Here is a 25484-nt window from a genome sequence, read left to right on the forward strand (position 1 = left end):
AGGATTCTCTGGAATCATACTTCCATCAGAAATCACCTGCTCCAGGAAAACAGCATGGCTGTCCTCAAAAAACAGAACACAGAATTACCATATGATCCAGCAACTCCAATTCTGGGTATGTACCCAAAAGAAGTGAAAACAGGGCCTCAAATAGATACTTGTACATCAACGCTCATAGCAGCATTATCCACAATAGCCGAAAGGTAGAAACAACCCAAACGTTCATCAACCAAAGAATGGATAAACAAAATTCGGTATATACACACAATAGAATCTTATTCAGTCTTAAAGAGGAATGAAATTCTGACACATGCTGCAGCATGGATGAACCTTGAAGACATTATGCTTAAGTCAAATAAGTAGACACAAAAGGACAAATATATGATTCCACTTATAAGAAGCACCTAGAATAGTCAAATTCATAGAGATAGAAAGTAGAATGGTGGTTGCGGAGGTCTATGGGAAGGGGAGAATGGGGAGTTATTGTTTAATGAATATGGAGTATCAGTTGGGGAAGATAAAAAAGCACTGGAGATGGACGGTGATGATGGTTGCACAGCAATGTGAATGTATTAATGTCACTGAGCTGTACACCTAAAAATGGTAAATTTTTATGTTATGTCTATTTTACCATGATAAAAAATAAAAAATTGCTTGCTCAGAGCCTATTCTCAAACCACAAATTAAGGCAATATTCAACTTTAGCTAAAATTTTCTTTCTCACTTCTGGTTATTTCCACAATGAAGAGTTTTTGCTGTTGTTTAATCTTTTCAAGAAAGTAACCCCAGAAGTGATAAGTAGAGAAAAACAAAGCTTTGTTGAGATGTAGATGTCTAGCTAGGCATTTTCCTGAAGTGGCTCATTCATGAGTCTTCCCAGACTCTCAGTGCCGCGGATTCAAATGAATGCCTAGGCAAAATGACAAATCCCACTCCTCCTTGACCTTTCCAGTCAATAGGAAATAGATGAAATTGTGAATCTAAACTCCAAGACTTCAAGGGTCTTGGATATCCTTGGATATTGTTCTCCCTCCAGCCTTCTGCATCTCAGTTGATGTCTATGCGTCCAGTTGTCCAGGCCAAAACATTGGAATCATTTTGACTTCTTTCTTTCACAACTCACATACGTCTGTCAGGAAATTCTGTTGTCTTGTGGAAGATGACATGAGTGGAGACATATTAAAATAGAGCCGGAGCAACCATTTCAGAGGAATTGCCTTGCATGTCTTGTTTTCTTTATCTTCCAAACTGGACCAAACCGCCAACATTCCAAGAAGTCAGTAAGGACAAGACCATCTTGTTTGTAAGAACTGATGAAACTGGACTTTGCTGGTGACCAAATTGCTAACCAATCAAGGAAGGACAACTCTAGCCTTTTGCCTGATGACCGAATCTCAAGCCAGTCTATGAAGTACACACCCAGCCTTACCTCATCTAGCACCAATGAACTCTTCTATAATACAATTTACCTCATCTTCCTACCTTTTCATCATAAAAACTCGAAGCCCCTTTCCTGTAACAGGGACACTATTTGGGTTTCTACCTGAATCTGTGCTCCCCGAATTGCAATTCTTTGATCCCAAATAAACTCCTTGCTGCTTAAACTGGTTTCTGTTTTTGTAGGTTGACAGCCTCTACTTTATAAATACATCCAGAATCTGACCACCTCTCACCATTTCCACTACCCTCACCATGCTGTGACACACCATCATTTCTCACCTGGATTGATGAAGTAGCCGAGATTACACAGCAGCCAGAATGATCTCTATAAATATAAGTCATAGCATGTTATCATGCTACTCAACACCCTGTGATGGATCGTCATTTCACTCCAAGTAAAGCCCCAATCCTCACAATGGCCTACTAGGCCCTATATAATCAGTACCTTTTCCTTGTCACCTCTGACCTTATCATTTACTTCCCTTTCCTCTGCTCACTCCACTCCAGCTAAAACCATCTCCATGTTCCTCCTCTAACAGACTCACACACTCCTGCCTCAGGGCTTTTATACTGACCATTTCCTCTGCCTCAGATGCATCTCCTCCCAATCCCAGCACGGTTAAATCCCTCAGCATCTTCAGGTCATTGCTTAAATTTCACGACCCCCCTCCCCCCTCCATCATATTCAAAAGCTAAACCTTCCACTGGCGTTCCCAATCCTTCTTGCCTTGCTTTTTGTCATTACACTTATGACCCTCTAACAAATCATATAAGCCAATTACTTATGCTTCTTACTTGTTCTCCCCACCCCCCAACTAGAATGTAAATTCTAAGAGCAGTTAATAAACATTTTTGAATGAATGAAGAAATTAAAAGGGTATTCAATAAATTATAGATGGTTGAAATACTTTCATTTTCCAATGAAAATGAAATCCATTTCTTTTCCGTCCATTTCAAAATCCAAATTCTTGGATTTTGTATTTATTGGTTAGAATGCAAGCCTATGGGGGCCTATAACAAATCACCACTCTCTACCCCACTCCAACTGACATACAGCTCTCAGTTCTATATATCTTAGTTTTTAGTACGTCCTAGTCCTGGAATAAGCTGCATTTCATTAAAAATATGCTATAATTAAAACCAATTAAGTCAAATTGGTCTCTGCCCTTCATCCTTTCACATTAACTGACTTCCCTAGAAATGCCCTGGATAATCACTAGTCATAGTTAAGTACATAAATCCCTTACTGCCTTTCTTCCTAAAACACATCACATGGACTCGATCACAAATTAGTCCCTTGCAGTTTGGCACAGGCTTATGACTTTCAGTTTGAGGCTCATAACTGAAATCTTTTTCTTTCTCTGTAAATGGTATCAGGTGTTGCTCATTACGGCTCAACATCAGCTATTCTGGAGGAGGCTGTTTTTCCCACTGCAGTATTCCCTGTGTAAATTATACGTATATTACAGAGACTGTACTTTTAAGGTCACACCATCTCTCACATCCCTACACATCTGGCGAAAAGCCACACTTCAGATTCAGCTAACATACCTCTTTGAGGTCCTTGGGTCCCCAAAAGGATCGGAGACACAATTCAGGCTGAGTTTTAAGACACCTCACTCTAAACATAACCTTCCAATACGGTGAAAATCCGTTTTTCACATGATGCAAAAAGTAGGGAGACAGAAACTTAATTTTATCCATATATGAGAAAACAACCATGACAAAGCATTCTGGTCTTCCAAATTTCACTGAATTATAATCAAATAAGTCTATAAAGTTCTTAGAAATACATTAACTGCTTTTTACAAGGATTATATCTATTATAAGATGACCATGAAGACAGACAAACTATCCTAAACTATTGTACTCTTTGGATATTTTATTTTATTTTATTTTTTTGCTGAGGAAGATTCACCCTGAGCTAACACCTATTGCCAATCTTCCTCCTCTTTTTGCTTGAGGAAGATTAGACCTGAGCTAACATCTGTGTCAGTCTTCCTCTATTTTGTATGTGGGTCGCCACCACAGCATGGCTGACGAACGGTGTAGGTCCACGGCCAGGATCTGAACCCGCAAACCCGGGCTGCCAAAGTGGAGCACACGAACTTAACCACTAAGCCATGGGGCCGGCCTCTGGATATTTGATTTTAAAGGATGTAAAAAAAAGATTTTTTGTTACTGCTTGACCTTTATTTTGTAGATGCCCTCCTCTGGACCATTCTGCTCCTCTTGGGTGGCAATGCTAGTGAATAAATCCAAAGAGTCAAATTAATTTAAGGATAGCCAGAATGCTAAGCATTTACACTTAGATTTCACGTGAGGAGAAATTTCAGGATACCACAGACACATACTGGCAAAGAAATAAAACTCAATCATCTATAAAAGCACTGCTCCTTCATCTGCATTTTAAAAATGCAATCAACAACTCATCTAAAATGAACTACCATTGAGTATGCATTTTGGAGTGCAGAGAAGAGCAAAGATGATAAATGCAGCATATATTTTTGCTCAAGACTGCCTCCCAAATAAAAATGGATTTTGTAACATTTCTGGCACTAATAGTTATAATTGAATTTAAAAGTCATAGTCTGATGAAAAGTCAAACTAGGAAAAATGCTACATAAATGTCTCAAAATGTGATATAATTTTGAAAGGAAAAATTTCAAGCAATCATACCTTGTCACTTTATATCTACCATATGCTTCTTAAGAAATCAGGGCTGGCCCTGTGGCTTAGCGGTTAAGTACGCGCGCTCCGCTGCTGGTGGCCCGGGTTCGACCCGGGCGCGCACCGATGCACCGCTTCTCCGGCCATGCTGAGGCCGTGTCCCACATACAGCAGCTAGAAGGATGTGCAGCTATGACATACAACTATCTACTGGGGCTATGGGGGGAAAAATAAATAAATAAATAAAATTATTAAAAAAAAAAAAAAGAAATCAGGTCATCTACCTCCTCCCTGCTGCCCTCACCCCTCCCCCTGCCCTGCAAATTCCACCCCCTTCCACTTGCAGCATGTGACTGAGATGACAATTAAGATATTATAATAAAATTACCCATAAAGGAATTAGAAAAAAAATTTCAACAATTTTCTAATGGACTATTAAAGAAATTAATTCAATTATGTTATACTTTTATTATTAATTCTCTGTGGTATATCTAAATGGTAATATAAAAATCATAAGAATCCACATAATATTAAGACTGTCTTTCTAAGTGATCTTTGGAAAACTGTTTTCCCAAAAGAGAGCATTAAGGATCTAGGCCATGTTCTAATCTATCATTCTGCAAGTCAGACGAGATAGTGTTTCTACAGTCATCATAAACAGTGCTGCAGCCTCACGGGACCCATGAACTCACCACTTCCTAGAGAAAAGAAGGCTGAGAGATGTGTTACAACCGTCGAAGTGAAATCAGCAGTATAAATTATAAACTGTAAGTCATGGTTCCATTTTTCTCAGCAGAAAAACCACAAATTTTCCATCAAGATGAAAAATAAAAACAAACAAACAAAAATCAATGAGAAGCTTCTCATTGCAAACTCCTCGTCCATACTAATCTCTGAAATATTTGTCTTTTTTTCGTGTGTGTGTCTTCCTGGCACTTCTTCCTGCCACGGAAGCCAAAAAGATCAAATGCTGGCTCTTGCTGAACCCTGTTGCCTGGGACGTGGGCGCTGCAACCTCAGCTCAGCCAGCTGATGCTCCTGGAACCATCTTTCCAAAGTCATAGTGAACAGCGGTGGCTCCAGGCTCTGTGCTGGCCAGCCACCAGGGCAGCAGCTCCTTCCAAAGGCCATTCCTCTAGCATAATGTCAGCTCTGCTTCATCTACCTTCTCTTGGTTTCTGCCCATTTTCTAAGCTGGCTTCTCCAGTCTTTCCATGGATTCAATGAGTTGTATTCAGGAAGTTCTCTGCCTCCTCAGTTTCACCTATCAAGTCACAGGCCCTGAGCTGGGAGCAGAGTAAAATTTGCCCAAGCATCAGGTAAGAAATGAGGGAACTGAAACAGCCATCTAGTTTGTAGCAGGGGCAAAAATTGCCGGTCATAGTCTTACACTGAGATATTTGTACGTGGTAAGATTTACAATATAATTAGAAATTCATTACTACTGAAGTGCTCTCCATCAACTCTTTCTACCTGCTTTATTGATTATTCTTTTACATTGGTCCAGCAACCAATTCTCGGGCTCCTAGGAGCAAGGTGTTTCATTTTCCATTTCCGCTTTTCTGCCACTCTGGAGTGGTATTCTGAAAGGTAACAACCGTCTCCTCATGCCCAAGCCAGACAGAAGGCTTCAGGGTTTGTTTTGGGTTTTTTCCAGAGACATTTTTTTCTTAGCTATTAGAAAAAGATCTCTTTTAAGTTCTCCTCTAAGGCATCTCTGTGGGGGAAATGCCTGGCACATAACAGGGGTCAATAAATGCTTTTGAATGAACCCTACTCAAACCTTCTGAAAGTGACCTCTTTCTAACCTTGTGGCAATGCACCTTCTCTAGAGACAATTGGTTATCTTGATTTAAGAAACCATCCTTTCAGCTTCTGTTTAATTACTGGAAACACACGAGCAAGTATTTAATTTAATGGCATGGATGACACTCTCAGTAAGCAATTGAAAGCAAACTTTCTACAACAAACCTTAAATTGAGTTTTGACTGCTGAATCCTGTTCTCTCACTTATTTACATGATACGATTGCATGGTTTCATATTAAAAATGGATTGAATAAGACTTAAACATCACAAAGAGATCAATTCATTCAACAATAACTGAACACCACTACATGCTACCTACTGTGAGAACTGCTTTACATTTGTTATCTCTAATAGGACGTAATATGCTGCATCGTCCAATACATCAAAAGAAAAAGAATTCTCTGACACACTCAATGGAACAAAGAGAGCATTAAGCAGAGTCTTCTTTTTCTCCTACTTTCCCAGGAACCATTTATATTAAAGGCAAATGGCAGCACAGATCAAGAATTTGGAGCATATTGTATTTTATACAATTGAATTTTAGATTTGAAGAAATGTTGAGTTTTTATCCCTCTAGTCAGATAATTTAAAATCTTCAAAATATTTGAAATATCAAGAAAAATCACAGAACTAATATATTTTACATTATTACTGTCAACAAGAAATAATTTCTAAGTGATTTAGGCATTAAATGTTTAATTTGCATCAGTTTTCTATGGATGTGCCTTCTATGTCATTTAAAACTATTTTAATAACTATAGATAGTAATATTTATATTTCCAAGATCATCTGTCTGTAGTTTTTTCTAAAAAAGCTTTAACGTACTGCATAATTTTTTAAATGATAGTTTACCAATAACAAGAACACGTTTCTTTGTGTGGCTCAAATTCATTTCATGATAGAAGGCGACTTAGAGCCCCATTCAGTCTCCATCCTTGAGCTTGTAATGGCCCAGTAGATCACAGCTTAAAACCAAGTGTGAGGTTTTATGTATTTTATCCTTAAGGATATTTGTTTGTTTAAAAGAAGGAAAACGTGACTGTATATCTCTCAAATTGATCCCTAAGTATGTAGATTAACCATTTAATTCTTGAACAAGTTCAATAATCACTGTGAAATATAAGAGGTGCAATCACTTCTCAGAGACGTTTATTAATAAAGACTGCAAAACTGTAAAACCTCAATATTCTAATAAGTCTAACTTCTAACATACTCCAAGTGTCATCAAACTATTGCCCAAGAGCCAAGTCTGGCCTGCCAACTATTTTTGTAAATAAAGTTTTATTGGAACACAGTCACATCTGTTTGTTAAAGTATTGTCTAAGGCCTTTTTTTGTGCCACAACAGCAGAGTTGAGTAGTTGTAACAGAGACGATATTGCCTACAAAGCCAAAAATGTTTACTATCTGGCCCAAACTATAAACTCTTCTAAAACTCTGAAATCATTGTGTGAAGGCTGTTGGCTCACTCTCAGAGCTGTGTTAACTCTTATTAAAAAACAACAACAACAAAGTTTAACAGACTTGCTAAACAACTTCACTGGGCTAGAGAGATTTGGTGAGGGGGTGGGAGGGAAAGGGAGACATTTTAACATTTGTACCACAGCAGCTGAAGTCACAACTGACACCTTAACTGGGTAAACTGGAGAAGGGACAGAGAACTTGTAGCAACTCTGGAACATTTAACTCCATCTACAAAAGCCAGAGAGGTTGGCCTAGACGATCTCTAAGCTTTTCAATCTTCATGATTGCTTGAAATGACTTAAGCAAAGCCATAAGAAAACTCAGAACCGTATGAGGACACAGCTTAATAATAAATGTTTCAAAGCACTTACCTAAGGAGGGAACAGGGAAGTAACACATTTTAGAAAAACGGAAACCAGAATGGTGAAACAAGGGTACACAGAGGTTTCGTGTACTATTCTTGAAACTCTTCTGTAAATTTCAAATGATAACAAAATAAATAGGTATAAAAACAGTTAAAACTATTTTAAATGTTAGCACTTAAAAAGAGAAAACCTCAGTTACCTCCTTCAACAAGCAAAGTCAACACAGTAACTGCCATAATGGATCTGTAAACATATAAACCATGTCTAGTAGGTCCACTGAACCAAGCATACCTGAGGCTGCGGACCACCCTTACTTCCTCTAATTCTGCATCCTAAAGCACTACCTTACAAATTTTACCCTTTGAATTTATCTTACGCCATGGAAAATGAGCTAACTAATAATTAAAGGGATCACAGACGGATAAGACACAAAGAAGCTGGGGTGGAGAGATTAATAGGAGGGAGAGGGCAGGAAGGAGGAGGAGAAGAAACATGAATAATAGAGCCTAGCTAACAAACAAACTAGATAAACATGTTCTGAATGATCACAAGTATTAGCAGTCCGATTTTATCTTTTCTTTGGTAGAATAGGAAGGAAACTTCCCCCAAACGCTTGACTCTAATACAACATATGTAGATCCCAAATATTTTTTATATGCACATATTCCAAAAAGAGATGAGTTTATTTTTATAAAATACAAACACTAAGCAAACATTATGCTAACAGAAAAAGTGCCTAGAGAGCCACACACATCCACATTGTTAAATATAGGAACTAACTGTAATGAGAATCATTATCTCCAGTTTCCAAGGATACCAGGATAAGCACTACTCCTAAATTGCAGTTCATTCAGCAAAGGGCACAGAGTAATTTATATTCAGGGTCATCCCCAGCTGACAGCAGACGTAGAAGAAGGACCAGGGGAAATCATCTTGTTTGTTCTATTCTGCTTGTTACCTACTCCGGTTCCTAGCCCCTGACTCCCACCCTCTAGTCCCAACCCTGGCCAATGTTTTACAGGTGAAATTTGGAAAATCTGACTATAAATAGCAACTTCCAAGAGAAAAAGAATCCACAAAGGGCTGGGCAGTCTGAGATGTGGTTAATGCTGGGGGGTGGGGGGGAGGGGTGAGGAAGGAAGGTTGGCATTCCTATTTGCTTTGTTTGTGAAACGGAGAGGAGGCTGGTTTTGTGTGTCTGTCATACTAGTCGCCATCTTTCCCAGTGCCTATAAAGGCACTATACAGTTAATTTCAACTTCCCACCAAAGCTATCCAAGCTTTTACGCTTACCACTTCTAAGCTGCTATAGCTTCTAGAATCAAATTCATTTTCAACTTGTTCTGTCTTCTAGACTCTATAATCTAGACTTTTCATACAACTACTATTTGTTTCCATGGCAATAAAAATATAAAAACTACTTTCTGAAAACCTCAGAGATATTGCCTCTGCATCATTTGTTTATTCAAGACCATTTATTGATTGCTTTCAACATGATGGGCATCGTACCAGCCTAGGTAGGCAGTGACAAAAAGTGATGTAAGATTTCACTCTCGATCACCAGGTAAAGCACCAATAAGAGGTCATGTCACTTAGGCAGTTTAAAAAGAGGCATTCTCCCTCTTAGTCCAATTTTCACTTACTAAAATAGTGATGTAGATTTCATGGATACTTTAGATTTATCCTAAACTTACAGAAAGTATGTATAAAAATATGATCCAGATGTAAGAGTGATTTTCCATTTAGTTCCTTCCCCATCACCTGTCTGCCCAATACAGTAAGACCTTCATGTAGCACCTCAGCCAGAGGCAGAGGAAGTTCCAAGGGAAGAAAAGCTCTCCCTGCCTTCATATGCTTCCTCCTGACGGACATGAGACAGCATATCAGGCTAAGCTTCTTAGCTAAATGTGATAATACAGGAGAATAAGCTGCCTGTTTTGATAATCAAGGCCTTCTGGTACTTTCCTCTTTTGTACCAGTGACATTAATTGAAACTGTCCACTGTTTTTAAGAGGGCAAAAGAATGAAGTACAACCAAGGTTTCTAACAGTTATGTAACATATACAGTATGTCTCAATAAGGCAAGCTATTTTAATATTAACAGTTAATATAAAAATTACAACGTTTCTGAAAACTTTTTTCCCATACATTTTAGATGACTTTAATATCACACATTTAGATGCACTGTCTTGATTTCAGTACAACCCAATCCTTTTCTAAAAAACAGATGGACTTTTTTTTGTACTGAAATATCGTTTCTAAATTCAGTAACCAAAAGAATAATATCAAATCTAAGAACTATATGAACTGGGAAGTTAGTCTCAATTCTCTCAAAAGTTATGTCAGTAATTATTTTGGTGTATTATTCTGACACCTGCTATTTCTCACAAGGGGCAACATTTTGAGGTATGATGGCTTCAGACAAGATTCTATGTCTGAATCTTGAAGCTTTGAAAATGCTTAAGTTGAGAAGGTTCAACCAAACAGGCCACTATCTAACCTTTCTCCCGGCCCACCCAAGGCTAGTTCTCCGTAGGGTATAAACGCAGACTCTATCTCAAGTGGAACAACAAACGCAAAAAGCACTCACCAGGCACTGGCAGAAAGGTCATCCTCTGTTTCGATACCTTTTCTGATAACACAGATCAGCTTTCACAAAACCTCTAAAGGCAAAAGCCGGCTTACATTAAGGGACATAATTATATTCCCTAATTGTGCATAATCAATTTTTTTTTCTTTCTGTCTTCAGCTTTGAAAGCACCGTACCCACCAATTCAGGAGCCTAAAACTCGGACTTGAGCCACTTGGCTCTCTGGATGAAAAAACCTCGCATGGTCACTTCTGTTTTTTCTTCTATTATTCTAACATCTAAATGACGGTCTTGCGTCCTGCACAAGTCTTCCAAACTACTTTCTAGTAGCGCACTCCCCTCCACCTCCTTTTAGCTAGAAAGCGTCCAACTGACAATCCTCAAACCATAAAAGCACCAAAAACGCCCCTGAGGGCTGTCACAAATTTTAAAAAGTAGATTAAGCACGGCTAGAAAGGGATGGCTCGGACACCCGAGGCCGAGGCCACCATGCCCCGCGCGGGTCTGGCGCAGCTCGGATCCTGGGCCCAGCTCGGAGCCCTCCAGCCTCCGGCGCAGCCTCCCCGGGCCTCCCTTCCCCGCAGAGGCTGCCGGCAGCGGAGCCCACAGCTCTCCCGGGGCCCGTCCTGCCGAGGGAGGGGGTGTGGCTGGGGTGGCGGTGGCTAGCGGCAGGCGGAGGGGGTGTCTCGGCTGAGTGTGAGTCGGGGTGGAGGTGACACCGGGACCGGAGAGTTGTGCGGGGGAGGCAAGGGTGGTGCGAGTGCCAGGGGGCTGCCCGGAGGCTGCTGTCGGCCGCGGGGATGCAGCTAGTTGGCAGCGCCCTGGGCGCAAGGGGGTCTCCGGGCTGGGGAGGGTGGAGCGCGGCTGTGCGCGCCGGGGCCCCGCGTCCCGGGACGGCCGGGCTGGGCTGCGGAGGGGGCGCGGGGCGCCGGCGGGGTGGGCCGGGTGCGGGCGTGGGGCGCGCACTCACCGATGCACAGCTGGATGGCGTAGGCGTAGTAGGACCAGCCGAGCAGCAGGCTGATGAACACCACCGGCACCCAGTAGAGCACCCGCCGGCACCGCCGCCTGACGCTGCCCGGGCCCGAGGGCGCCATCTTCCAGCCGCATCCACCTGCCCAGCTCCGCCGCCGCCGCCGCCGCCCGCGGGCCTGGCTCCGGGGCGGGCCGGGCGTCCCCGGCGGGACGGGCCCTGGGGCGGCGGCCGGTTGCGCTGCGGCCACTGCCGCCGCCGTGGCGCTAACTCCCCATCCCGCAGCCCCGAGCCGGCGCCGCGGACTCCCGGCTCCCCAGCACCGCGCAGGCGGCGGCGGCGAGCGGGGGGCGAGGGGGGGGGACGCAGAGGAGGGCGAGGAGCAGGAGGAGGACGGCGAGGGGGATGGAGAGGAGGAGGCGGGAGCCTCCGCCCCGCCTCCGCCCGTCCCCCCTGGCCGCCTCCCCCGGCGCGGCCGCTGCGCCCTCGGGCGGCCTTTGCGGGCACTTCAGCTGGTCCCCGCTGCCCCGGCCCTGCCCGACCCCGCGCCCTCGCCGCTGGGCACCCCAGGGTGGGAGTGCAGGTGCCCACCTTGGCCCTTCCGCCTCCCCGTTGGACCCTGGCTCCGGGGTCAACCGGAGGAGGCGGGTCCGCGGGGCAGATCGGCGGCGCTCGCTCGGGGAGTCGGGGAGTCGGGTGGGGGCGCGGCGGCCCCCCGGCGGCGCGGCGCCTCGGGGCAGTTGGGGGGCTGGGTCGGCCCCCTGTGCGCAGGGACGCCGGGGGGGCGGGCAGGGGGCCCGAGCAGCCCGGGGCTGGCCGCGGAGACCGGACCCCGCACCCGCCGAGGCCAGTAGGCAGAGTCCCCAACGCCGGTGAATGCGCCCCTAGAAGGTCTTTACGCGCTGAGGCTGATGTCCCTGCCTCGTGCTTGGAAAATTCTCGCTGCAACTTGTAGGTGCGGTAAACAGGGGGAGCGCAGCGGAGCGCGGCTGCTCCTCCAGACCTGCGGGACGCGCGGGTTGGGGCGAGGAGGCCGACTTGACTACCTGGCTCTTTTGGGGGGCGGCGGGGGTGCACCACTAAGAGGGGGTGCGGAGCCGTCTCCTGGCGGGGAACGGGACTGTGGAGTGAGGAAGAGCACTTTTGGATGTGAATCCAGAGACCACCGGAGTTAGGGACACAAAATATTTGCTAGGAGAATTTGAACTCTTATGTTCTTTAGTGATTATAAGAGTAACCATTCCCACCGCCCCCTCGCAAGAGTCCGGGGTTCCTTCCGTGTCCTCTTTTTCCAGCCCATTCTTCACTATGGTGTTTTCTTTTGTGGTGGCAATTCTAATTTAGCATGTAGCTGGTTCTAAAGTGGGTGCTAAACATCCTGAAGGGATCCTAAAGATAGTTAGACCCAACCCAGGTTTTATGACTGATGAAACGGAAAAATACAAATGCTTCTGAGATTGCTTCCCCCCTTCATCTGATTATGAACGCACCTGATTCCGCAAGGAAACAACTCAATAAATGTAGTGTATCTGAATTATGTACACGATTACTATGTGTAATATGCACAGTTTTACTTAACATTAATGAATATATATATTTACACCACACGACAACCATATTGCATGAAATTGCTTTATATTCATGTGTAGAATGACAAGATTATTTCAGTCCCAGCAAATCAGTGACTGGACGTCACTGAAGACTGGTAAGGAATGAGAAGTAAGGGATCAAATTTCCCACCCTGGAAACAGTGGAAGAAAGTGCAAGAAATTGTGTTTCTTTAGACAGTAGATGCCACAATGCCCTGGGCTACTTTTCTTCGAACAGTCTCACTGGGTCTTGAGGTCTTCCCATCTTTTACCCTTTTGGAGGAATATGCTGGTGTAACATCCTTGAAGGAAGCTAGATTTTTATTACTTATCTAAAATGTTATTTAATTATTCATATTTATAATAAATATTTTTGGAATAATTGCAACCTATTTTTAGCCATTTTAAGAGTATTACAATTACTCAGTTCTCCAAAGGTATCACTCATCTTTAAAAAAAAGTCTAGCTCAGGAAGAATCATCTCAAAAGCCACACGGTGACAGGATTTATCTCTGCATAGTCTCTAATTAGACAGACGTAAGTAGGCACACACATGTCAGCTCTCTGGTGAGTAGCCAGTGCCTGGATGTTAGGCTTTGATGAGAGTGGAAGGATAACTAATCTTTAGGAATAGAGAGCCTTTGATTTTTTTCCCCTTATTTAGGGATGTGCATCAACAGGGAAACAATTTGAAGGTCATAGACAATTAAAAAGAAGCTTCGCTAGAGACCTACCCTTTAGAGGGAAGTACGGAAGGTTCAACTCACCAATTTTAGATATTTGATAATTACAGAATTTGTGAATTTCATGTAATAATTTTGATAAAACTGCTATGGCCATTTATGAAATAGAGAGTCAGCCCCAGCAAAGGAGGGAGAGGGCAACACTAAGGGGAAGAAGAGGAAGTTGACGGCCAGGCAAGCAGGAAGGCCAGGGGAGCATAGGAGAATGGGAGAGAGGCCCCCTTACCTGGCCCATCGGTTCCTAAGAACCGAAACTCCATCCTTACCAGACCTCCCCTGGGTGCTCCACCCACTCAGTAGTTTATCAAAGTCATTAACCTCTCAAAATTTCAAAGCCCCTGTTATCAGACCCTGCTCCCTCGGAGGAAACTTGATCTTCCTCTCTCCCTCTCGCCAAGATCTTCATTGAACCAGTCCCCCAGATTCATCAGTCCCCAAACCTCAAATCTATCTTTCCATCACGTAATACTCCAAATCTTCCTTCTATTTCCAGATCCAGATTAAAATTTTCACTCACTCTCTTTCATAGTGTGAATCAAGAATACAAGGTCCAGGGAGCTGCCCTGTCTCTAGGGAGCATGGACCTCCATTCACGCTGCCCATACCAACCTCATCTCATCTCTTCAGTCAAACCACCTCCCGGAAACTTTATTAGGTCCCTTGCTTGATAGTTACTCTCTCCTTTTGAAAGCATTCATAGAGGGAAATATTGCATCTTTGAAATATAAGGTCAATTTTATTACTCTTGGGTATATGATAAATTGATTGTGTTGATTTTGCTATTAAGGTATAGTATTCGTCAAATACTGCCTTCTAAATCTTACAAGGACTGGAAGGAATGAAGCCGACATCTGGAGCTACTCTTTTATTAGAGCAATCTGCAAAAATGGTTAGATCCTCTTTCATTGTTTTATTAAACTAAGCTTATCACTGTTTTGGGAAAAAAAGAAAAATCCCTTTAGAAGTCAGCAATCCATGACGTCAATGACTCCAGTGTTAATTTGCACTGTTGTAATAGCTGCCAAGATATTCTGTGTGGGAAAATAATAGCATGCCCAAACCACACGTTGTTCTGGACACATGTAAAATTAAAGTCTTAGAAAGGGAACTGGGTTTAGGGGATGTGGTGACAAAATAGTGCTAAGATACACCTTGGCTCTCAGAGATGTATAGTTTTCAGTTAACCTGGAATGGAAGCTAATTTCAAAGGCCTAAGATATGTATGGTTGATTGGGTCAAAACATTGGGAAAATTGTAAAGTGGGAAAAACCGTCTCTGACAAACCTTGCCGGTCAGGCACGCTAGGATCTCTGTGAGCGTGTTGACGCATCTCGCCACTAGATGGCAGGCGCAACCCAAGCAGTGCAGCTCTCCTGACATCTTTTCTTAGAGATTTCAATAGCATCAACAATTAGTTTAACCAAGCCAATTATAAAGTATGAATTATAACTTCATGACCAATTATGTATAATTATAACTAATTATAATTATATTATAATTATGCAATTTTATGCTAGAATTTAGTGGCTAATGATTAATAAAAACCATATTCAGAAAATTGAAAATAATTAAGAGAACATTTTTCTATACAGCAAATCACTCTGATTCTGCTTCCACTTCTTTACAATTTGCACTAAGGTTAATCTCTTTAGAAATAAAATTGGAACTTTTCATTTAAAAGAATGCTTTTGCTTACACCGACCCCCTCCCTTGCCCCTAAATGGGGAGAAAGCAGTGTCTATGAACCCAAAAGGCGGGCAGATATTGCCTCCCCATGGACAGGCAGGATCTTTAAGAGGTGACACAATGGCAAAAGTTCAATTAGAAATGATCAGAAGTGGCCATTGTGGAGCTGAGTTCAGTAGCCAGCAGAAAGTGACCAAGGGCAACAGAGTCCTGCAGCGTGGTGGCAAGTGTCCCCTGGTGTCAAGCCAACAACGGCAGGCTGGGCAGACTGTTCTTGGTGGCAGGATCTTGGCTATGCGTCAGCTTCATCTATGCCAGCTCAAGCTTGATTCTCCAGGCTTCCTGTTGATTCTATGGGATGTCTATACACCTGCAAAAAGCATCCCATTTCTTAAAGGGTCATGGAGACTGAGGCACTATGAGAAACAGGGATACAGGAATTTGGGGACGAGGAGCCTGCTTGGTGCTCTTCAAGTCACACTCTCTAGACCTGCACTGTCCCAAAAGTAGCCGCTAGCCTCATGTGGCTATTCAAATTTAAATTAAAATTAATTAAAATAAAATAAAGTAATTCCGTTTCCTTAGTTGCCATAGCCACATTTCAAGTGCTCATAACTGCATGTGGCTACCATATTGGACAGAGAAGATCTAGAACATTTGCATCATCATAGAAAGTTCTGTTGGATCGAACTGACCAGGCATTTTATCTTGTCTGCATATTCATGAGGCAGGCTTTATATTTATAAATGCAAGAAACAAAAAAGTCTCCTCTCTAATTATATCTCTCTACTATTTTACACAAACAAAAAGTGAGAGGTAGTAGGAAGTTGAAGACACTTGTAGGTTTATAGTATTAGGAGCTTTCTTCCTTTGAAGACAGGAATCTAAGGAATAAGGAGCCAGCTGGATCCTAATAGAGGGGTAAGAGATACACTATGGATTCTTCAACCTGAAGCTTGTAATAAAGTAATACAAATGATTACTTTCAAATGATATGCAGGGCGAAACTTACCAGAATACTATACTCAAATTCCTGTATATAAAGCTAAATCTTGGGTTTAGCTTTTCAATCAACACTGCTTGAAGAGATAGACTTATTCCTAGACAAGTCCAGCCTTAAAGCACAGAATCTTCTGTCTTCATCCAGTGGCCATCAGGACCCTTTCTGCTCTGTTGGTTGAGCAGATAATCATTGGGTCACCCAAAGAATAATTGGTATATTCAGCTCTGTCTCTGCCAAGCTGTAGACTAGATTAGTCATGCTGGATTTTCTGTATGGCAGATGTGGGAGGAGACGTAATTAATGTGTCTTGCCCAGAAGTCTGTATAAACCCACACTGGCTCTGGTCCAAGACACTCTCTTCTCATGAAAAATAAATTTTTAAAAAATATGTATTTAATGTTTAATATTAATAAGTATTTCCGAGTATTGTCAAAGACTTTAAATGTAGCTTAGAGATCAAGCTCACATTGCAATTTATAATTGTAGAAGGAAAAAAAAATCTAACCAGGGTTTTCTCAGGCCTTCAAAAAGAGCAGGGAAAATGAAGAATAAATATTTAATGATGACATTTAACAAAAAAGGCATGCTGGCTTCAGATTTGTAGTAGAAAAATTTTGATCATCAGAGATTCTTCCATCAGCTAGAATATATCCAGTGTAAATTATAACTTATACCTCAGAGTCTTTGAGTCTATAATTATTTTTAAGTGATACTTGGACCCTCCAGATTCTGAATTTCTTTGGATTATTTCTCTGGTTGATAAAACCTTTCTCCGTTTGCTCATGTTTCAGTCTCTTTGATAAGGAGTCGAGCTATGAAATGCTAGGTTGGCAGTGGAATATCAATAACCTTTCTATCTGGAATATGAGACAACATGGGTTTTGGTTTTTCAAACACTCAGTATCGTGGTTGAGGGTTCAGAATCCAAATGATTAGAGGTTTTGGGTTTTATGCTTTGAACCAAATACTAGGATTGGGTGATAAATTTTCATTCTTTTAAGCGTTCCCTTGAATTCCATAAAATATTAAAGATAACATTTTTTAATTTCCAAGAAGTGGAAAAGATCTGACAACTTCGCATAGCCACTTTGTGAATTATTGAAAAAATATGTTAGTTTAATTATAATGTAGAAATTATGCAGTTTTAAAATATTTTTAATGGATACAAAAGGTACATTGGATTTTATTTATACATAATGTGATAATGAAACTTTTCCAGTGGTAAAGATAGTTACTTATAGGAATTTATAGTTATTCTTTAATTAGCAGCATCTTGGAATATGAATATAATACTTGAATGCAAATTCCAGTGACAATGTTAAAAACATCAATATTCCATTATTTTGTTACATATAGTAAGCACTGCAATGACTTATATGCCTCCAACACTGAAATAAAATATCTAGTTTGGCTAAAAGTACTAATTAATTTTCTTCATAAAAAGGTCAGTTATAACTGTCATCATTAGAAAGCAGCTAAAGTTTCCAAAATGTTCACAAAATTTAAAAATCATGGACCTATTGAGGCTGCTTAAATATCACTAGGGACTTTTCAAAATTCGTGTAGTGTACTATTTAACAAATATTTATTGATTGCCTGCTGTGTGCCCAAGTACTGGGGATATTCAAACTCCAGAACATGGTCTTGAGCCTCAAGGAGCTTATGGTCTAGTGAGGAGATCAGTGTACAAACCCTTTCACTAATGAGATAAATGTGCATTGTAGTGCTGTACCAACTACTACAGCAAAGAAGTGAATCAGGGCCGGCCCTGTGGCTTAGCGGTTAAGTGCACGCACTCCGCTGCTGGTGGCCCCGGTTCGGATCCCGGGCGCGCACTGACACACCGCTTCTCCAGCCATGCTGAGGCCGCGTCCCACATACAGCAACTAGAAGGATGTGCAACTATGACATACAACTGTCTACTGGGGCTTTGGGGAACAAAAGGAGGAGGATTGGCAATCGATGTTAGCTCAGGGCTGATGTTCCTTACACAAAACTTCTGGAAGAACATTATGTTTATTTCCAGAGACATTGAAGAGAAGACGAAGTTTTATCACATTTGCGTTGCAAGAGCAGGGGCATATCTCAGGCTAGATATTTAGAAATATACCTGAAGGACCAGCGTCCGAGTTTGGTTTCCTCAGGGGGTTGCAATGGGAAAATCTGGGTTTGAATTCCAATTCTGCCGCTTACTAGCTGTTTGATCTTAAGCAAGTTATTTAAATTCTCTGACATTTTTTGTGGCTATTTCTTGTTTCCTCAGCAAGAAAAGGGGGAAAGCAACATGTGAAAGGAAGACCTTTAATAAATCCATTCATTCATCCAGTCAACAAATTGTGATGATTTCTGTGTTCAAGGTATTATGCCAGGTGATGATTACATGGGGAGCACAAAACCAAACCAGACCAAACCAAAACACAGCAAAGAGCTTGCCTAAGTGAAGTTCACAGTACAGCTAACGAAAATGTCCACTTTTACATCTCTTATTTGAACAGGTATAACTTTGTTAGGAGGTTCACTGGAGGGGGTATCATGCAAAATGTCCTGCTGGTTTGTATACTGTCTATACTTACCTAAAACCTGGCACAGAGGGGCCGGCCCCGTGGCTTAGCAGTTAAGTGCGCGCGCTCTGCTGCTGGCGGCCCGGGTTCGGATCCTGGACGCGCACCGAGGCACCGCTTCTCCGGCCATGCTGAGGCCGTGTGCCACATACAGCAACTAGAAGGATGTGCAACCATGACATACAACTATCTACTGGGGCTTTGGGGGAAAAATAAATAAATAAATAAATAAATAAATTAATTAATTAATTAAAAAAAACCTGGCACAGATATGTGTATCCAGATTCAAGAATCCATTTGAATTGCCATGATCTAAAATGCAGGCAGTCTGGGTCTAAAACTAAAAATATCCATAACTAGCATGGTATCTGGACATGTTAATGTGAATAACTGGATGCTGAAATGTCTATTCCTCAAACATTGCTGACGTCAATTTGTAGTATAAAGGTACAAATTGTATGCAAGAGCTTTGGAATCTTCTCACCAAAGCAGAGCATCCCTCAGCTATTTCATTTTATTTTATTTATTTTCTAATTGTGGTAACATTGGTTTATAACATTATATAAATTTCAAGTGTATGTCATTATATTTTGATTTCTGTGTAGATTACATCATGTTCACCACCCAAGACTAATTACATTACATCACCATACACATGTGTCTAATCACCCCTTTTGCCCTCCTCCCTTTCCTCTTTGCCTCTGGTAACCACCAATCCAATCTCTGTCTCTATGTGATTGTTTGTTGTTGTATTTGTCTTCTACTTATGAGTGAGATCATATGGTATTTGACTTTCTCCCTCTGACTTATTTTGTTTAGCATAATGCCCTCAAGGTCCATCCACGTTGTCACAAATGGCCAGATTTCATCATTTTTTATGGCTGAGTAGTATTCCATTGTGTACATATACCACATCTTCTTTATCCATTCGTCCCTTGATGGGCACCTAGGTTGCTTCCAAGTTTTGGCTATTGTGAATAATGCTGCAGTGAACACAGGGGTGCATGTATCTTTACGCATTTGTGTTTTGATGTTCTTTGGATAACTACCCAGCAGTGGAATAGCCGGTATCGTATGGTAGTTCTATTCTTAATTTTTTGAGGTATCTCCATACTGTTTTCCATAGTGGCTGCACCAGTTTGCACTGTACAAGAGTTCCCTTCTCGCCACATCCTCTCCAACACTTGTTGTTTCCTGTCTTGTTAATTATAGCCATTCTGATGGGAGTCGGGTGATATCTCATTGTAGTTTTGATTTGCATTTCCCTGGTAGTTAATGATGTTGAACATCTTTTCGTGTGCCTGTTGGCCATCTGTATATCTTCTTTGGAGAAATGTCTGTTCAGGTCTTTTGCCCATTTTTTAAATTGGGTTCTTAGTTTTTTTGTTGTTGAGATGCATGAGTTCTTTATATATTTTGGATATTAACCCCTTATCAGACATATGGTTTGCAAATATCTTCTCCCAATTGTTAAGTTGTCTTTTTGTTTTGTTGATGGTTTCCTTTGCTGTGCAGAAGCTTTTTAGTTTGAAGAGCATCCCCCAGCTGTTTTAAATAATCTCCTGTGCTGGATATTTCCATTTGCTCTTCCAGATCCATCCTCTACCCTTTTTGTGTTATGGGAGGTTCACCTTTTAAGATTTATCTCAAAGGACTCCCTTGCACTCTGGGTTCTGGTTTGTTCAATCACTGGGAGGCGGGCAAGTGAGCTAGAGGGCCAAAGAATAACATGGGGGTGTTTGTTTCACTTCCCGGAGGCTGATCACTGAAGATCAGAGCTTCTGGGAGCTACGGCTACCCTCTCTCTTTGCCTCTTCAAGCCTGGGGCAGGGCGAATACCTAACTCCCTACAGTGCTCAACCATACTCAAACGTTTTTCATGTTACTATACAGGCTTTCAAATAACTTTAAACAGCTGCACAATATTCTGTGCTGTAGAAGTACTATAATTCATTAAACCATTCCTCTATTGCTAGACATTTAGGTGGGTTTTCTAATTTTTCCTCAGTATAATGTAACATATATAGCTTAGCTCAAATAGCATTTCCTTTATATTTTACTGTTTTCTTTGGATAGAGTCTCAGAGGTAAAATTAAATGAGTCAAAGTTTGAAAAAAATTATGCAGCTGTAGTGATTTTAAATATGGCCACAAATTCTTTGATCTTCCTCCTTTTAAGAAGCAGAGGCTAATTCTCCTCTCCTTGAGTGTGGACTAGACTTACTGACTCACTTCTAATGAGCAGAATGAAGCAGAATTGACGGCGGATAACTTAAAAAACTAGGTAAAAAAGACACTGTGACTTCTTCTCTCTCTCAGATCACTTGCTCTGGGAGAAGTTACGGGCCGTGTCATGAGCAGCCCTATGGAGAAGCCCACGTGGCAAGGAACAGAGGAAGCCTGCAGCCAAGGGCCATGTGAGTGAGGTTTCTTGGAAGTCGATCCTCCAGTTCCAGTCGTGCCTTCTGGTGACTACAGTCCTAGCTGCCAGCTTGATTGCAACCTCACAAGAGACCCTGAACCAGAATCACCCAGCCATCCTGCTCCTGAATTCCCAACTCGCAGAAATTGCGTGAGATGATAAATGTTTTCTTAGGCCACTGCATTTTGGGATAATTTGTTATGCAGTAATAGAGAACTGTTACAGCAGCAGAGGAAATGTTGTTTTGTAGCATTTGTCTAAATAAGTTCAAATATGAGGCACTTAGTGAGCATCCCAATTCCAGGTAATCATGGCAAATTATTGCCACTTAAGGTACATGGCAAGAGCCAGTGAGAGACACGGGGAGAACGAAGAGGGAGGGAAAGGGAGAAAATAAGAGAGAGGAAATAAAGAACAAACAAAAGAGAAGAAGTGAGCAAGAGGGGGACCTGGGAAGAGAGACGTATGTCCTAGATCACCCTGGGCAGTCCTAGTTTGTGGTGGTGTTCTGGTGTAATTACGAATAAAGCCCCCTTTGACTTTCAGAAGTGTCCTGGTTTGGATGATAAATTATATGACCATAGATATAGACCAATATCTCAGCCTTCTCTCCACCCAGTTTTCTGTCTTAATGTTCCAGTGTTCTGCCGTGCCTAGTGGACCCCAACCTCTCTCTGGTCCGCTCAGAAGCCTATATTTCACACCGAACCCTAGCCTGTCCCTAACATCGCGTCCAGGGGTTAGAAGTCACTCTGGCCACTTCTTGGTGTTCCTGCATCACAGAAAGGCAATTATCGTAGCAGTCGAGAGACTGGCTCAGAAATTAGGCAAAGTTGGGTCTGAATCTTGGTTTTATACTGAATGGCTATTTGACTTTAGGGGAATTGCTTAACTCTTTTAAGCCTCAGATATAAGCTAGGAAATATATTATCTACTACCTCATAGGATTGTTGAGGATATTTATGAGATTATGTACATAAAATGCTTAATCTAGTGCCCAGCATATATAGAGAAGCTGTACATATATGGCACATGTATACATGTATACTGTACTAAGCATTTTATATGCATAATATATATGATGAATATTTGTTGGCTACTATCAGCATTTACTATCACAGAAGGCAAATTTATCTCATTGAAGATGAAGCACTTTTTTTGAAATTTACCTATTTTTTTTGCTGAGGAAGATGGGCCCTGAGCTAACATCTGTGCCCATCTTCCTCTATTTTGTATGTGGGATGCCACCATAGCATGGCTTGATGAGCGGTGCATAGGTCCACGCTGGGGATCTGAACCTGTGAACCCCGGGCCACCGAAGTGGAGCGCTCGAACTTAACCACTACACCACCGGCCCAGCCCCACACTTTATTTTTTTATTATTAATTTTTTAAAATAATATCTGTCTACCTCAAAGAACTGTAAGTATTAAATGAGATAGTCCATAGTAAGAGCTCATCAAATATCAGCTATTTATTTCATTAACACTTAGTTAATGGAAGTTAAAGGCTGAAGCACTTCAGTTGTTGGGACATGTAATTTACTAGGAAACTCTCAATGGGAGTAATTGCATTTATTAATTTTAATATCAGAAGGCAGAGATAGTTTCAGAAATGTGTTACGAAGTAAACTAAAATCAGGCAAAGACTATATTTGCTCTTCAGGCTTGATATGCCTCACTCTGTTTACTCACTCATTTATTCATCCATCCATCCACTGATTCTTTCAGCAAATATGCGTTGGTTATCTACCAGATCCCAGGCACTATGCTAAGCACGGGATTGAGCAATGCTTTCCGACAAGAACAAAGCTTCACTCCCACTTCTTAAAGGAAAATATTACATTTCAAAAATAAAAAAGATGTGTGGAAATACGAGTGATTAGGGATTTGAAGCCAAATTAAAAAATATATATATATGTATGTTTTTCAGGGTGACCGGATTTCTTTCTTTCTTCTTAATTTTGAAGAGTTTATTTGAGCAATCATCGATTCAAATCAGGCGGCGCCAAACCGAAAGTGGTCAGGAACACTCGGATTTTATTTTAAATTAGCTTTGAGCAACAGAAGCAACTTTCTACTATAAAAAGGAATGTATTTTAGCTTTTGCGTTAACGAGGTGGTTTTTTTTTTTTTAAACTAAGAGTGGAAAAATGCAAATTATGTGAATATATGATTCGGAATTCTTGAGATATCGGCAGAAGGAACTGACAGGAACATAGATTTTTTTTTTCTTTTGCCGTAGGCATTCCTCTTTTCTGTTTTTAGAAACAAGAAAAACTAGTAGACGGAAATAGTCCTAGGCACGTGGACTACATATTTCACACGCATAGCATAAAATATTCAAAAAAGTTAAGTAGGCCCCTGAAAACCAAGAGAATTCAATAGATTCACTTCAACAGAAGATGGTGACAACAACTAGAACATGTACAGGATAGGTTTAATATTTAGCAAAAGCATTTTTTTAAAAAAAATATTTTCTTTCCACTATTTTTATTCCACTTTAATAATGAGTACCATTTTATATTTTTCAATAGCCCATGAATTTTTACCTTTGTGTTAATTTTCAAGGTCAAGTTCATGAATATGAATACAAATAAGCTGATTCTAAATGAATTTTGTTCCTGGTGCTGTTGAGTCCGTTCTGACTCCTAGCAGCCCCGCGTGCAGCAGGGTGGAACTCTGCCCAGTTTTTTGTGCGATCCTCTCACCTTCTGGCGCTGTATCAGACAATGCTCCGCTGCTATTCACAGGGTTACATGGCCAATTTTTCAGAAGTGGGTGGCCAGGTCCTTCTTCCTGGTCTGTCTTAGTCTGGAAGCTCCATTGACCCCTGTCCACCATGGATGACCCCGCTGGTATTTGAAATACCCGTGGCATAGCTTTCAGCATCACAGCAACTACACAGCCGCCACAGTATGACAACCGACAGATGGGTGGTGTGGTTCCCTGACTGGGAAACGAACCTGAGCATGAAAGCGCCAAATCTTAACCACTAGACCACTCTAAATGAATAGGGATATTATTTTAGGAATAATAATAACTAACATTTCTGAAGTGTTTGCTAAACTCAGCGCTTTCCAGGTAATTTCCCATTTAATTCTCACAACAACCCTAAGACTCAGCTGCTATCATGATCTCATCTTACACATGAAAAAGCTGAGATGTGGAAAGTGTAAGAACCTTGCTTAACTACAAGGTAGGGAGCGACAGGGCCAGGATTTGAACTTGGGAAAGTCTGACTCGAGAGCCTACGCTTAATGATGCTATTCTGAATGGATGGGCTAAATGTATTTCACCTGTTTATGTTTTCCAATTTATCCTTTTTGAAGTAGTTATGTCTATTTATATTCTGCTTTTAGTCTTTGCTCATTTTTCCACTTCTAGCCAAGGATCATTTAACTTTATAATTATGCAAGTCCACACCTGTCTGAATGATACACTGACTCATTCATTTAGTTGAAAGGTAGAAACCAAATCGATTTTTAAAAATACTATAGGAACCTAATTGAAAAACTTCATGAATCACCTTAATGAGAAGCTGGTACCAGGATATCAAGTACAGAGAACCTTAGACAACTGCTTTTTGAAAAGTGCTAATCAACTCATGTTCATCTTGAATGAAAATGCCCTCTAGCAAGACACTGTATGACAAAAGTAATCATCGTAGTACTGGACGTGACAACCATTTCAATGGCTTTTAAAGAATTGTTCCTCATTCTTCTGTGTTTGAAAATGATGCTGTCTATTTATTATTGAAAAGCGAGGTGACCAGTTCTTTTCAGCATTGTGTAAATTAAAGACAAACAAAGGTGACATCGTTATTTGATAATTCTTGCATTTTTTCTTTGCAGCTGCCGTTTATTATTTCCTTTCCTAATTTGTCCCAAGGCTAGGTTATCTGTTATAGTCGATTGCCCATAGCCCACAGCTCTGCCGTAATAGTTGAGAGCATGTTCTGTGTGTCCTTTAAACTCTCATTTTTACCTGATTTCTGTCTCAGGCAAAATAAAAAAATGTTATAACAAATTGCTATTATTTATTCTTTATGAATTTACATTCTGCTAGAGTTATAAGCTTAACTTTGTACCTTTTTTTAGTTGATGTCTTAATAGTTTATAACATTGTGAAATTTTAGTTGTACATTATTATTTGTCCATCACCATATAAATACC

General features: G+C 41.2%; 2 protein-coding genes across 2 annotated transcripts in view; both read right to left on the reverse strand.

The window, feature by feature from the left end:
- ZDHHC2 (zinc finger DHHC-type palmitoyltransferase 2) overlaps positions 1–11638 on the reverse strand; it is a 65915-nt gene extending 54277 nt beyond the window's left edge. The window contains exon 1 of the mRNA XM_058525092.1: positions 11306–11638. Coding sequence (XP_058381075.1) covers positions 11306–11432 — 127 coding nt within the window. The 5' untranslated portion in view covers positions 11433–11638. The remainder of the gene's footprint in view (positions 1–11305) is intronic.
- MICU3 (mitochondrial calcium uptake family member 3) overlaps positions 1–25484 on the reverse strand; it is a 156233-nt gene that overhangs the window by 8588 nt on the left and 122161 nt on the right. The gene's annotated exons all lie outside the window — the stretch shown is intronic.

This window comes from Diceros bicornis, chromosome 29 (genome assembly GCF_020826845.1).
Source record: "Diceros bicornis minor isolate mBicDic1 chromosome 29, mDicBic1.mat.cur, whole genome shotgun sequence".
Taxonomy (NCBI): Eukaryota; Metazoa; Chordata; class Mammalia; order Perissodactyla; family Rhinocerotidae; genus Diceros; species Diceros bicornis.